The sequence below is a fragment of the Magnolia sinica genome, chromosome 13 (assembly GCF_029962835.1).
Source record: "Magnolia sinica isolate HGM2019 chromosome 13, MsV1, whole genome shotgun sequence".
NCBI classification, from domain to species: domain Eukaryota; kingdom Viridiplantae; phylum Streptophyta; class Magnoliopsida; order Magnoliales; family Magnoliaceae; genus Magnolia; species Magnolia sinica.
This window is the reverse complement of record NC_080585.1, coordinates 13,543,524-13,559,345: the sequence shown is the minus strand read 5'-3', so window position 1 is coordinate 13,559,345 and position 15,822 is coordinate 13,543,524. Positions and strand designations below refer to the sequence as shown.

At 39.7% G+C, this 15,822-nt stretch overlaps 1 protein-coding gene across 1 annotated transcript; it reads left to right on the top strand.

Moving 5' to 3' along the window:
- Positions 1-929: 929 nt before the first annotated feature.
- On the top strand, positions 930-14,960 carry LOC131222888 (mitochondrial-processing peptidase subunit alpha-like). Its single transcript, XM_058218130.1, has 13 exons — positions 930-1,151; positions 2,916-3,155; positions 3,611-3,907; positions 4,006-4,173; positions 4,277-4,444; positions 4,550-4,630; positions 4,784-4,850; positions 5,001-5,098; positions 6,296-6,368; positions 6,458-6,528; positions 6,654-6,703; positions 14,372-14,484; positions 14,569-14,960. The coding sequence occupies exons 1-13, from the start codon at positions 945-947 to the stop codon at positions 14,619-14,621; spliced, it is 1,686 nt and encodes a 561-aa protein (XP_058074113.1). The 5' UTR covers positions 930-944; the 3' UTR covers positions 14,622-14,960.
- Positions 14,961-15,822: the final 862 nt, after the last annotated feature.

The window sequence follows — 15,822 nt, the reverse complement described above, 5'->3', positions numbered from 1 at the left end:
ATAAGATGACCTGACCAACTGATCAATAGCTAGGAAAATGCACAGTTCATATTCAAAATCATGATGAATAGATGACCAAATCCATCTTACTATTCGCTTGGGAAATGGAAATGGACATTCCATGTTGATTAATGCTAGAAAGATATAAATGGATTGTCCATTACAAGAGCCCACTTTATTGCTATAGAGTGATGAGAGACTCCTGTAAAATTAATTTTTGCAGCGATCTAAACCATTGATATGATGGGCCTCTGTGGATTCCTGTGCATAAAATTCCTCCACGGGAAGATACCATTACCCACGGGATCTTTTTCAACTTTAGGCCAACATGATAAGATGGTTCCATGACTTGAAATTCTGTCTGAAATACGCTGTTGTCCCATTATCCCGCTTCAGTGATGATCTTTGCCTCAGAACTCCAGCCAATGGGAAATTTTCTCTCCTGCTCTAAATTCAGGTAGTGACGTTAACAACCATAGGCTGGCATAAGTTTCTTACCGTGGACCTTATAGCATAAAGTACAGAACATGGATGTTTATGATCACCGGGCCTCTCAGCCAGTGGCAGGACGTACGCTCGATCCTTCGTAGAGACGGGCAAAACCCTTTTTTTCCTTCCTTAACCTGACGTTTGTTCGGTGACTGATTGACGGTTGGGGGGTTTTGGAGAATCTGCCATCCAGAGCGTGAATTATAATTCCAACGGCTTGGACCACTGAACGATGGCCCCCCCATTTATACAAACTGAAACTGAAAGCCCAGACGTTGCTGCACGTGCCTCCTAAATGGTTGATCAAATCGAGTGGACCATTATCTCTTCGAAGACACTGATCAGATGACCAAAATTGTCCAATCAGCACGAATCTTAGACTCTGGCCAATCCGTGGCGGGGCCCACTTTGTGGATGGCTAGGATTACCTAAACCGTGCAGCAGCCAGGTCGTCCATGCGACCGAGGCTACAGGGTAGTTCGCACGTGTCGAGAGAATTCCCTGCACTCCTTGCTCGCACGTGCTGCATTCCCTTCTTGCCGCACAAAATACAGGCTGCCATCTCGTTAACAATCCTCATTTTTTCAGAACTCCATTGCTCTAGGGTTTTCGTCGCATCGACCATGTACAGAGCTGCAGCTTCTCGACTCAGAGCTCTCAAGGTCAGTGCTACAAACCCTAATCTAATATCTCTTCTCATTTCCTCAGAATCCGTAAACCCTACTTTCCTTCGAACCGTCTCCTCTTTTTCATCCATGGATCGCATTTTCAACCGCTGGGTTTTTTTTTATATTTCTTCCTGATCCGATTTTGAAGTTTCTTTCCTTTTTTTTTTTTGAGAAATTGATTTTGTTCTGAATCGCATTTCAGTTTGTTCTGTTTGATTGTGGTTTTATTTTTCGGAGGAATTATGTGATACGTGACCACTTCTTTGCAGACTGTAAACACGTTTTCAGTTCTGAAAAGTGGGTCCCATGGTCCGGTAATCCAGACCATTGATCTGTTGAGTCCGTTTCTGGATGAAGCATGCCCAGTGGATCTCTTAGTTTGGAAGATCTTAGTGCCAGCATTAGGACCTTTTTGAGTTGAGTGTGGACCGTTGGTGTATTCGTCTTCTTAACCATCATCCTCTAGGCCAGAAATCGGAAGGTTAAGGTTGTCCGTTGGAGGAGATTCCTGAGGCATGGTCAATGCATGGGAGGAAACATCAGCAAAATGGTCTAGTTGCTGTACCATGGTCCCGGTTGCGGGAACTGAAAACTCGTGGATACTATGCGGGCCAAGCATCATAACTCCACTTTTTTTTTTTGGTTTTTTAAAAGATATCTGAATTCATGAATTCCTTTTCATATATATTGTTTTTTTTTAATTAAAATAATAAATAAATAAAAGGTCCGATAGGATATGCTGCGCTGGTTATTTATCAGAAAAAGAAGAAAAAAACACATGACCCAGTCTGGGAATGGAAATGCATTTGAGCTTCTTAATTGTAGAGCCAAAATGAAAGGAATGTGTCTTTTGAGGATATTTGGGTATTTGGTTTCGTTGGTTCATTATGAATGAACAAAATAAGGGGAAGGCACAAAAGGCAGTAATAATGTTGGATTCAGGCGTTATAAACTTATAATGAATGAACAAAATAAGGGGAAGGCACAAAAAGCAGTAATAATGTTGGATTCAGGCGTTATAAACTTATAATGGCTGCATCCTCATTGTCGGTGGCAGCTGCATTATGAAGGAGAATATTTGCCCACTATACTTCTTTAACACGCCCTTTTGTGTCCTTAACTAAAGTATGTGGCAATTGTTGCAATGTTCTACATTAGGGCGTGGGTATCGAGAATGGGGATGTAAATATGTTATATTGTTATTATTCGTACCCTTCTTTATAGATATATTGCTATTGTGGATGATACGATTGTACAAACTTGTACTACTAACACATTACCAAAAATGTACAAGAAGTCAAGAAGTGTTTGTCTATCAATACAAAGGTTTGTAAACTGTGGCTCCATTATTATTTATTGTCAGTTCTATTGTTTTCGTTGTATATGCATAAAGCGCTCTTTTCAATGACAACCTGTGGTCTGGTGGACTAATATTTGTAGAGTATGTGATGGTTTTTTTAAAAATTTAATTGTAAGGAGTTCACACACACTTTTTGGTCCTGAGTTTTTCTAGTACTTTACTGGCTTCTCCTGTTTTAGTTTTTGAAAATGTTATGGACTTTTCAAGTGCTTCAACTAGGTCCTTGTTTGGTTTTAAGAAAATTGAGTCACTTGTCTTTTTAACTCGACCCAAGTTCGATTGAATGAAGTCATCTGGCAACTATTAGAACCCTCAATTGGTTTCTAAACAATGGTGATCTATTTCATATGCTTATATGCTGTCTGAAATTATGAATGACTTGTTGCTGGCATTCCCAGAGCTGTTCCAGTGATAGGGCAACTGCATCCAGATATGCTAGTACGAGCATCGCAAAAAGCTCCTCCTCTGGAGGTCTTTTCAGCTGGCTTACGGGAGAACGCTCTAGTTCACTTCCCTCTCTAGATTTTCCACTTCCGGATGTCAGTCTCCCACCTCCGTTGCCAGATTATGTGGAACCAGGCAAGACGAAGATAACAACTCTTGCCAATGGTGTCAAGATCGCCTCTGAAACATCTGCAGTATGTGTTTTCTTTATACTTTTGCAAATATTGGCATCTTTCATATATGGCCATTGCCGAGGCTACCTTGCTCGATCAGGCTTCTCAATCCTGCTCTTGCTCCATAACATGTATGTGAGATCCAGTCATTCATCAGGTGGTGTGTGTTCTGAGGACCGAAAATCAAGCTGGTCCATGTGCGACAAATGTGGACTGTTGGTCATTTTTCTGACTGTTCCATTTTCTTTATACACACATGGGCCACCTGATGATTGGACTGGGCTGATTTCCAGGCCCTGATATATTCAGTGGGGCCCACCAAATGTATAGTTTTGCAAACATGTGCCTCATTGGCACATGTAGGAAGTAGGATTGAGATTCCGACTCCTGCAAGCATTTCTCATTGTTTATTCTGTTAGCCTCTTATTTACTTCAGTTGGCGGTTTTAACCATCGTTTGGTGAGCTCATTGAGCAGAGTGCTGCTGCCTCGATAGGGTTATACGTCGACTGTGGTTCTGTCTATGAAACGCCCATCTCAATTGGGGCCACACACCTGTTGGAACGAATGGCATTCAAGAGCACAAGAAACCGGAGCCATCTACGTATTGTAAGGGAAGTGGAGGCTATTGGGGGCAATGTCACGGCATCGGCGTCTCGTGAGCAGATGGGCTATTCTTATGATGCTCTGAAGACGTACCTGCCTGAAATGGTTGAGGTGCTTATTGATTGTGTAAGGAATCCCGTTTTTCTTGATTGGGAGGTTAATGAGCAGGTATTCATTCTTGGGTGCCAGATTCTTCTGTGGTCTTTCCATTAGTTGTTATCATTGGATAGTGCAAGATGCTGAGATTTTATTATATTTTGTTGCAGCTACAGAAAGTGAAGGCGGAGATAGCGGAAATTTCTAACAATCCGCAGGGTTTGCTTTTAGAGGCAATTCACTGTGCCGGATATTCTGGTGCCTTGGGGAATCCTCTCTTGGCCCCAGAATCTGCAATTAGCCGAATAAATAGTACAGTTTTGGAGGAATTTGTTACTGTAAGATTGAGGGGACCATATCACTGAATCTGCTTCATTCTGTTATTTCCTAGTTGCTTCATTTTCTTGTTTTCATACCACTCTTATGTTTTTGGAATTTCAGGAGAACTACACTGCTCCCCGAATGGTTCTTGCAGCATCGGGGGTGGAACATGAGGAGTTGTTATCATATGCAGAGCCTCTTCTATCTGACCTCCCCAAGGTTCCTCCCCCCACGGCACCAAAATCTGTTTATGTTGGTGGTGATTATCGCTGTCAAGCTGACTCACCGGTGTGTTTTAACAATGTCCTCTTTCTCGCATTGATAATTCATGCTGTCTTGCTTTTGGATTACTTGGAATATGCTGTTTGTTATCATTTTTTCCCGTCTGAGCAGAGCACTCATGTCGCACTTGCCTTTGAAGTTCCTGGTGGTTGGCTCAATGAGAAGGAAGCCATGACATTGACAGTACTTCAGGTTCTCCAGTTTGTGCTTGCCTTTATGAAATGTTTCTCTTTGTCTAGGGTTATGGTGTTTTGCTTCTGTCGTATTTGTTCTGTCTTATCTAGTTATTTCTTTTGGGGTATGTCAATATTGACTGTCATATTGACTTGACACTGTGTATTGCAGATGCTTATGGGAGGGGGTGGCTCTTTTTCTGCTGGAGGTCCTGGGAAAGGGATGTACTCTCGGCTTTGTAAGTTATTTATTTATCAGAAACGAAGGCCCTACAGTTTTTAATTTTTAATGAAAGCATTAGCATGCAATTTCAGATTTGGTCTTGAATCTTGATTTAACTTCTCTATTGCAAATGTGTAACATTGTTCACTGATGCAAATTTGATCAGATCTCCGCATCTTAAATGAATTTCAGCAAATCCAGTCATTTTCTGCTTTTAACAGTATCTACAACAACACCGGCATCTTTGGGATTCATGCAACCACTGTAAGTCGCCCACTGGATTCTTGATCTACTTCAACGGAGGTGGTTCATATTCTGTTGGATATATACTCATATTTTTTAGTGATTCCTGTTTTTTCTATTAGCCAGCCGGCAAAGAATTGTTTGACTTTGTTTAGAGACACGTCTGTTTTGTATTTCTCTATCATCTATCCTCTTAATTGTGGCTGCACTTCAATTTTATTGTTACAATTTCCCATATTTTATGAAATTCCTATATTGACAGACCAATTGATGGCCAGGTTTTATCGGTCCTTATATTGATACATCAACATTTGTCCAGATGTAATGAAACCCCGTGTATATTGATGTGCTTCAATTCTTAAAGGCGGTCAATAGGTCAATCAAAAGATCTTTAGACTAGCTGGTTTTTATGACTCACAGAAGGGATTTCAACATCATCTTGTCAATTGGAAGACCAGTAGTAGCCAACATTTACTCTGTGATGATTTATTATTTTTCATACATAATCCAAGCAAGGAAATCTATCTAGAGGTTGCATGGCTCACAACATAGCATCATGATCCAAGTGCCGTGACCAAGACGGTTGCATATCTCTCTTCCAATGCCTTCCAATGCCTCCACATCATTTATAGTTAATAGCTCATCTTTAAGGTTGTAGGTAGATCCCAATGCCTGCCTAGAATGCCAATGCCTGCCTAGAATGGTCTATCCAGCACTCTCAACATTTTTTAGCCTGTCGCAGGATCGTCAGTGTAATTTTGCTGTTGTCCTGAAAAGTTAACTGTTCAAGGTCTTAGTATGTGCAAATGTATATTTTGGCCTGTTCTTAAAACAGTAAAGGTATCGCCAACTTGACATACTGTCCCAAAAGGAAAATGATAGGTTGATGATGTAAGTGTTCCTTTTTTGTTCCAGGAAAATATTCTAAATATTTCGTATATTTCTTCTGAAAATCGCTAGATAATCCTTTTAGTTCATCAAAGCTATGTAGTGTTGATCATGTGGAAGTGGGAGTCTTTCTGCATGCACCATTGCTTCTTGTCATTTGTACCCTCACATCACCAGAATATATTCTTGCAACACCCTATGACGATACCACTTCGAGAGCAATGTTCAAATCTGTTTTTCCCCCTGTCAGCTTTACCGATGTTCACGGACTTGACTGATTCTTGCTCTTATTTATCCCCTCTAAGCTTTGGATATTCTCCTTCCAATTAGGGTTCTGAGTTCGTATCTAATGCTGTCGATTTAGCAGCAAGAGAGCTTCTTGCAGTTGCAACTCCTGGACAAGGTTTGATGTTGGTCTCTATATCTCAGAAGTGTTTCTCAGTGAACCCAACTTAATGCTTTCTGATTGCAACCCCCCCTTTCCCCTGGCAGTTGACCAGGTGCAGCTAGATCGTGCCAAGGAGGCAACAAAATCTGCAGTTCTGATGAACCTGGAATCAAGAGTACGCATTTATTTTATCTTATTTTCGACTGCATATTTGTGTTTGTTATTATTAATCTTGTCCGTGTTCTTTTATTTTTAAGATTTTTTTTTTTTTTTTATAAATGTTCCAACCAACCGTTGCAGATGGTTGCATCAGAAGATATAGGGAGACAAATTTTGACATACGGGGAGAGGTGAGTCTTTGCCATTACTCTTTTGTGTTTTTGCTCTAGTTTTTTTTTTTTCATTCTGTGCACAGTTTTCCATTACCTTCTTATTCTAGGTTGCTCGCTTGTATCTTGTAGTTTCTCTGTACAAATATCTAGTTGTAAATGCTGGAAGAAGGTTGTGTTTGGAGGTTGCTAAGTTAGATTATAGTTACAAGAGTATAACCTTTTTTTTTTTGCCTGTTAGTTGCAATGTCAAGCACATGACATTGCTTAGCAGCAGCTTGAAATTATAATTTTTTGGTACTGGAAATCAATTTCATGAGACTTATATTGGTGAAGGAAACTATATTTTCATTAAGTGTGCTTTTTAGAAATGTGCCCGAAAAGATGGCATTTATTAATTGACAGAAGGCCTTCGATGTGACTCACAACCAGTGATGTCAAAATCTTACAATTTACAATTTACTATTTGAGTCAAATTTTAAGCAAAATGATTTGAATCCCACATTTGAATCCCTTTTAATATGAATCCTACGATTTTATGATTTGAATCCTACGGATTTACAACTCAAATCCCGATTTATGATTCAAATTATACTTGTTTTCTTCTGTTTTGAGCTTCACTTGGCTTTCATTTTATGTTTCTAAATTGGTGGCGGCTTTTAGAATTGTTTAGAAAAAAACCTTTCAAAAAAGAAAAAAAATCGTTTAGAAAAGGTAAACTATTTTATTTTGATCTTTATAAGAGATAAAATTATATATATATTCTCTTCAATGTTAAATCGTAGAGCTTTTTATTTTTATTTTTATGATTTCTTTTTGGCTGGTCGAAACACCAAATTGATGTATGACTTATCCAGAATGTTTTTATGGATGGTTACGATCATGTTGACTTGTATGTATTTTGGAATGATGGTTAGTAATCAAAATATCCTTTGTCGTTGGTTTACATAATCAAATGCCGCTTTTCCGATGTGATTCTACATTCAAGAAACGTAACAAGAACATAAATTATTGAAGTATCCTTGAATGTCTGTTAAGGAAGATTTCTTAAAAGACAAAGAAAGGAAAGATAAGAATCCTTTAACACTATCATGACATGGCATTACTTGGTTCATATTGATGGCAAAGGATGATTCTTGAATTTTTGATTTTTGATTTTTTTCTGATTTATTTATATTTTTAAGAAAATAAAAAAATCTTACGATTTACGATACGATTTGTGATTCAATACGATTCAACCCCTATTACTATTTGTGATATGATAACGATTTTGACAGCATTGCTCACAGGTCACAACTTCATTCAACACCTTCCAACATACACATCAAAATCTCTACAACAATATTGCACATGTTCTTGATTCAGGGAAGATGATTGGACTTCTCACTTCCTTTTGTATTCTTCCCTGACAAACCTTTTGTGTGGATTCTAAAAGAGAGTCAGTCCACCAGAAAAGGGTTCAGACACCCAATTTTCACAATCAAGCCCCAATTGTGAATGTTAACATTGGAATAAGATGGCAATGAAACTAAACTGGAAATTTTATAGGACCGCTATAAGACCAGCCATTTATGGGACAGAATATTAGGAAGTCACGGAACAACATGTTCATAAGATGAGCATAGCTTAAACAAGGATGGTGAGATGGATGAGTGGAAACAAAAACGAATGATAGAAGAACTAGAAATGAATGCAAATGGGGAAGGTCAAGAGCTATGCTAGTTAGAAGGTATGAGTTGGTTCAAGTTAAATGCTCCAAAAGGGCAAAGGGAAGGTCCAAAATGATGGGTGGAGGTAGTAAGAAAAGACTTGAGGGCCCATGGTTTAATTAAGGATATGGCTTGTGATCGTGGAATGGCAGAACAAGATTAATGTCGCCGTCCCAAATTAGTTGGGATGAGGCTTAGATGATGATGATGAATAAGATAGGCCTTGCGATGGACCGTAATCACCACTTGGTATGTGGAACTAATGTAATCTCTCGCACTCAAATACAGCATGTACTTAACTGTGGGATCAACTTATATCCCCTGTGTCACTCCTACAATCCCCAAGTTTAAAGCACAATTGGACTGCAATTTGACACCTGTTCTGAAATCCAACTGGGCCCATTCCCTGACCATACACAACTCTACCCACTTTTTGCTTTCCAGTTCATCACCCTAATGCCCTAAAAAAGTCTCCTATTGAACCTGCCACCCTACTTTCCAACTCATCACCCTACTACCCTATACAAGCCCTATACAAGCCCCTATCAACCCATCTCCAACTCATCACTCTACCGTCCTTCCATGGTCTCTCATCAAGCCTCAAGCATACCTCCCTACTTTCCACTCCACCACTTACTCCGAAGTTTAATTACACCTACTTACCACCTATTTCCACTTTCTCTATATCACGTAACTGCCACCTACCAAGCACACTATCTACCTTCATTTTAAAGTCAAGGAGATTTACAGATGGTCAAAATTATCGTTTCACTACTGATAAAAAAAGAAGAAGATCATTTTATGCTCAAAGGTATCTCAATATTTATAAAGAAGGGCCATATCCTGTCATTTTCTATCACCAAGCTAGAGAACTGAGGAAACTCTACCTCTCTCTACACCTCTCCTTGCACTAAAACCACTCCACATTACTACCCTTCAAATCACTCTCCTACAACCAATACCAACCTCCACTAAAGCTACCAGTCATAACCACTCATTAGACCAAAAGCACCCTCAAAACCACATCTTACACCATAAACCACTATCCAAAAGACCCGTATATGCTAATTCCATGTACAAAATAATGCAAGCCAGGATGATTGCAGAACATCTCTCTCTCTCTCTCTCTCTCTAAAAAGAATGGGTCCCTCAGTGAACCCATAAATCAATCCATGGCGAGGTATGTCAGTGGTTGGGTTATAAACTCCAACAAAGACTTCGATGACTAGAACATGGGATGCTTTCCTATTTGCATTGAAAGCCTAATAACATATAAAAAAAGGATGTGGGCAATTCAAATTCCTTCACAAGCTTGTGAAAGGAAATTCGGATGGTCTTCTTTCGAATCTGAGCCCAATGAACCCTATACATCGTGGAGGAGGAAATGAAAAGGAAATGGATCAACAGCCACATCACATTTTCCCCCCCTTTCCTATGGACAATGCTGAATTTTATTGACAAGGAAAGCTGCATCTTGTGCATAACAGGGATTAACCAAGGAGCTACAAGTGCTCTTTCTGAGGGGCAACCAACCATTTATTAGGAGGGCAAAAGCTGATGCAGAGAAGATGTTGAGGCATCATCCCATTAATACGAAGAAGATGAACCCCCCAATATCCCGATGACATCTATATAAGCCTATCTTCAAAATTCTTTTGCTTTGTGGTCCATTCAATGACCACCTATTTACCCTTTAGGAAAACCACTCCTGATGAAAGTGACTTGTCCAGTAATCCCCTGTTATTGTGTTCAAAGCGATATTGCCTTGCCCTCAGAGTGGCCAAGATAATAAGCTGCCATAAAGAGGTTGTCCTTTTGCATTCCGTTCTTCCACCATGCCAAGCATGAAAGAGGTCTCCAATTGAACACTTGCGTGACCCTTTCCACGCTGAAAGTCTTGAAGAATTTCCACCAAACCTCTAGGGCAAAGGAGCATAGCATGAATGGATGGTCCATCCGTTCAGCATTCCTGAGACATAATATGCACGCATTTGGAAGAATCGTCTTCCTATTTCTCAAGTGATCTATTGAGCACCTTGTTTTTACCGAGCAGCCACCCAAATGTCAAATGCAAGGAGGCCCCATGTACTTCCATATTCAATGCATAGGGCCCAGTGTCCTAGAAGAAAGAGGTAATGAGATGACCAAAGGGAAAAATTTGACAGAAAATTGTCTCAAACAGCCATTTTTTCACACCCACCTATGCTGACCTAACATAGTAATACCTTGGTCATACAAATTTACTGTGAGAACCAAAAAATTGATGATCTCCTCATCAGTCCAGTTCCTTCAGAAACAAGGTGCTGAGAAAACTCTGTCTCCCACCTTAAATTCACACTGAGAAATGGGAGCCTCTTTCTGAGTGGCAAGAGTAAGGACCGAGTAAGGGTCCATTTAGTCGCATCAAAATTGTGTTTGGACTTTGGATAAACTAGTTTGGACACTAAGGCTGGATAGGCTTGTATGGATAGCCCATTCCGCTATCCTGACTATTGTTTGTCAAAAACCCTTTAATAAGGATGGAGGGACATACATGTGGCACTTGTACATATTTGGTACATTGGCACATGTGGACATGCAAGGCGCATGTAGATTGATAGTGGCACATGTGGGACATTTACATTGTCTCTTTAGGGGCTTCTTTTTCTTTTGGAAATCTAAGGCTTATGTGAGAGTGGGGACTCTTTTTTTTTTTTCTCTTTTTCCTTTTTCTTGTAGGAAATGTTAGGCTGATATGTCTCTTTAGGGGCTTCTTTTTCTTTTGGAAATCTAAGGGGTTGTTTGGCACCATGGATTTGGGGGGATTTGAGGGGATTTCAAATACCCTGATATGTTTGGCACCATAAAGTAACTGGAGGTTTCAAATACAGGGGATTTCAAATCCCCTCAAAGAGGGGGTTTGAAATCCAAGGTGGAAGCTTAGTTTACACCTAAAATCCTTCCAAGAATTGCATGTGTAACATGTGTGTCACTAGGCTACTAATCTATTGGGCACATGACCCACTGATGATTTCCCAAAACAATTAGATTATCAACTGCATCACTATAATTACTTTTATAGGATAATCTGTGCCGTCCAAACATTGCCCATGTAAATCAATGGTTAGTCACTTGGATGTGATCCTGTGCTTCTGGCCCATCCGAGACTTGGAATTTCATTATTTTCGGGCAAAGTATATATTTCAATGGGCTTATTACAACCATTGTGTCAAACATTACATGCATACACTAATCAGAGATATTAAAGTTGATTTAATAATTAAATTCAAACCCCTGTAAATATACTATGCATAGCTACTTTTGGATTATAGGCGATTCTGAATCCAGGGTGCCAAACACAAAGGGAGAATTCCAAATCCAGGGGGTCCCAAATCCATGCTCCCAAACAGGCCCTAAGGCTTATGTGAGAGTGGAACTTTTTTTTTTTTGGTTTTGTTTTGCTGATATTTAGGACTGTTTGTATTTGCCTTGGGGTTATATAAATAGAGAAGGTCTCAAGTCCAACCGGTTGGACCACGAGTCATGGTCCATCCAGAAGATAACTTCCTATCTGTTAAGTGCATGCAATCTCCAACCCATCCAATAGCTTGGTCCCACCACAAGGATCACCTAGTGCACAAGTCATCCATAGCCACTCATCAAGTAGGTTACACTTGTATTTTTCTATTTATCAATGGTTAGACATTGTTTTCTATGGTATGGTCCACTTGATGAGTGGATAGGGCTGATTTTTGCCCAAGGTGATCCTCATGGTGGGGCTAAGCTATTGGATGCATTGGATTAGGCATGCATTTAGCTGGATAGAAGTATTCCACTAGGTGGACTATAACTTGTGGACCAACCGGTTGGACTTGAGACCTGCTCATATAAATATTAGTTGTGCAAATGCAATTTTCATAGCATTTACCTTGTGGCTTTTGGGGGGTTTCTTTTCTTTAGAACTTGGAATTTGAATGTCTGATATTTAGGACTGTTTGTAACTTGATATAAATATCAGTTATGGATGCCATATGGTCAGTGTTGTGGGAAACAAAGAATTTTTTATTTTTTATTTTTTAATGAGAAGAATTCTCTTGCAGAGGGTTGACATCCTAGTTCCATTCTCTTAAACATGGTGTGTGAAGGTGATAATAATCAAAACCAAATCTGTCAATATCGGTCTTCTTTTTTCTGTCTTCCTACAATAACCCATCTATCCTGTGTTACAAAACCACCATCCTACTTTCTGTCTTCCAACAATAACCCATTTATCCTGTGCTACAAAACCACCATCCTACATCCCCATCTGCCACCTTAAAACCATTTGTCACATTGAAATAATCTCATCCTTACTCAAAGAGTGTATAAGATCTCTTCAAGCTTTTGGTGGTCTGGCCCTCCACCGATAGCAAAAAAGATGCTGACATTCCTGCAGGACACTAGCATGCTCACTGTAGTATTCACTCTCTAGTGCTCAAAAATGAGAGGGGCATGCTCATTTTATGTATCTTATAAATTAGAACTTCCGGTATTTAGCACATATTCAATCTCAAGGCCCTCTTTCAGTTGAATGTGGACTGTTGCCACATTTCTCTCCTTAGCCGTCCATTCGAAAGGTTAACATTGTCTCATCTAAGAGATTACAGGCACTGCCCCCCCCCATGTCAGATCAATTTTCTTCTGAGGCATTTGTTAGGTGAGCTCTCTGGTTCTGCTGTGGGGGTTAACCCTTCTGCTCTAGTTGGCGCATGTTTTGGCTTGTTGCTGGCAAGCAGCTACCAATGGAAGATCTTGGCACTTGTAACCTCTAGGAAAGCACATCATTGCCTTCCCAATATGTGCTTTATGTGTAAAGCTGTGACTGAGACAGTAAGTTATCTTTTCTTGAGAGTGTTCTCAGGCTCATTGGAGACTGGCAATGAGAGCACAAAACTCCCATAGACACTATGTAATAGTCAATTACAAAGGTTGATCAAACTCGACGAGTTAAAATTTACTGGAGTTATTTTTTGGGAGGGTGCGCTGTTGGAGGGGAGAGGAAGTTGATTCTGGTCTCTAATTCCTTTGCTTTCCAATGTGGTGTTTGGAAGAAAATTAATCATTGCATTTTTAAAAATGAAATCCTCCCTATTGATAGTGTTTGAAGGACTATCAAGAGACCCCTATTAGCTGGGCCTTGTGAAGTGTTGACAGGTGCGGATGCAGGAAACCTCTCACATAATTGGAGATTGGTGATTTCTAATGTGGAACTGTCAACTGGGTATGCAGTGACTAGTTCTGTCTGTTATGGGGCTTTGGAACCTCGCCATTGGTTATCATTTATCAGGGAAGAGAGGTAGTTGCAGGAAAGCATTCTCTGGGCCTATTAATGCTTTGGATATCTTTGAGGTGGAAACATAAGCCCTCAAGCTGGGCCTTATCTATTATATGGGGCTGGTGTATAGTGTCAAGTTCTCTTCATTTAATTGGAAGCTCCTTTTCCATTCATGAATGGATCTCAAAATCTAATCCAGAGCCGTGGAGACACTCTTTTGCAATGAAATTAGGGGCCTGACCCTGAGGTTAAACGTTTTTTTTTTTTTTTTTTTGCCTCATCAAGGGCCGATAATCCTTGGGTGGAGTTGCTAAATTTGGGGAATTGCCTTCTGCTTTTTTTATGTGGAAAGACGTGCTCCCTTGGATGCAATGTTCTATTCAGAGATAGTTCTCTTCTAGTCTCTGTTAAAAACGGTCTGGTTCACTTAAATCGAAAACCTAGGCCCCACTGTCCAGACTGAAATCGCGAGTATGATGTTCATGGATCTTGAGGATCATATAATCCTTTATAAAAGAAAAACAAAAAGAACTAATAATTTCATCAACATTAGTTGATGTTTCTATTCTTTTCCTGTTTATTTATTTATTTATTTTTATTTTATTTTGTTATTATTTATTTTAAATTTTAAATTCCTATTAACTTAGTATCTCGAAAGTAATATATGTTTTGACTTATTGTGCACAGAAAGCCCATTGAGCATTTCTTGAAGGCCGTAGATGAAGTTACTCTAAAGGACATAACTTCCATTGGCCAGAAGATAATCTCTTCACCTCTCACAATGGCGTCATATGGAGATGGTAATCCAAATTGCAAAAGAAAATCCCCAGTTTCTTCAATTCCATTAGCATTTATGTGAACTCATTACCCTTCTTTCTTTGCAGTTACTAAAGTCCCCAGCTACGACTCCGTTGACAGGAAGTTCCATGCCAAATGAGCGTAGTAGCAACCACTGATCTCAACATCTATATTTTCTGTGATTTTCAGGGCTTTTCTATTTTCCGGTCATGGCTGTAGCTTCAGATTTTTATTTTATTTTATTTTAAAGTTGTGAGAGAAGCTATTGAAAATTCCCATTTGGATCAATAAGCCAGTGATCCAGTGAAGTCTTTGGTGCCCAAGACTTTCGATCTGCCCAGTGAGCCCAAACTTCCGTTTGTCATTGGGTTCAGACAGGGATTCATTTGCATGAACGCTGTAATATCCCTTTTTTTTTTTCCATGGGAAACATGTTTCCTGCAATTTTTTGGTTCAAATAAATTCTGAATTATTCTTAGACTCTTGAAGTGTTCTTTTGAATGACCTCTTGCTGTTTCTATGCACTCATGGAATATACCTAGTATGGTTGTAAGTGGTTGAAGAGATCATGCATCAGGATGTGAAAAGTGTCCCTATGGTGTGTGTTGGCACAGTTGGGTTCCATTGTTGCTTGGTTAGGTGATCCAGACCATTGAGTTGGTAGGCCTACCAAGGGGGGCAGATGCGCCTGAGATGTTCCCGATTGGCAGATCCTACCATCAATTGTCTGGCCTTATTTATGGACTGTTGCTGCACCTTTTCCAAACCATTATTTTGTAGGGCATAATTGAAGTGTTAAAGAACTTTGAAAGTAGAAGATTTTCAAGATCCCCATTCACAACAGGGCACTTGAGATGAATGGATTCTCTCACTAAATCATGTGCCTGCATACAGACTGGATCAGGACTTTATAAATTCTCTTAGTTAAATAAATGATATGATAAAATGTCAAATTATAGGGCCTTTCATTTCCCTTGGTAAGTGAGTATGTTGTGATATATTTCTCTTAGGGCCTGTTTGGGTGCCACTTGAGTTCATCTCCGTTTTAGTTAGTCATAATTATGCATTAGAGATCACATTAAGGATTGAAAATGATGTAGATAAGGGACAACCATCATGGGCGTGTTTGGTTGCACCGAATTTCAGTAAATATCATGAAAATTTGCACCGAATTGACTGGTTAACAATGAAATTTTATGATACGTTGCGCAACCAAATGCACCTATAGTGAGTCTCACAGAATGAACCGTGTGGATCATACTGATGGCATTTTGGTGGGTTAATCCAGGGTTACCCTGATATAGAGAGGCTACAAGGAATCGTAGCCCGCATCTGATCAG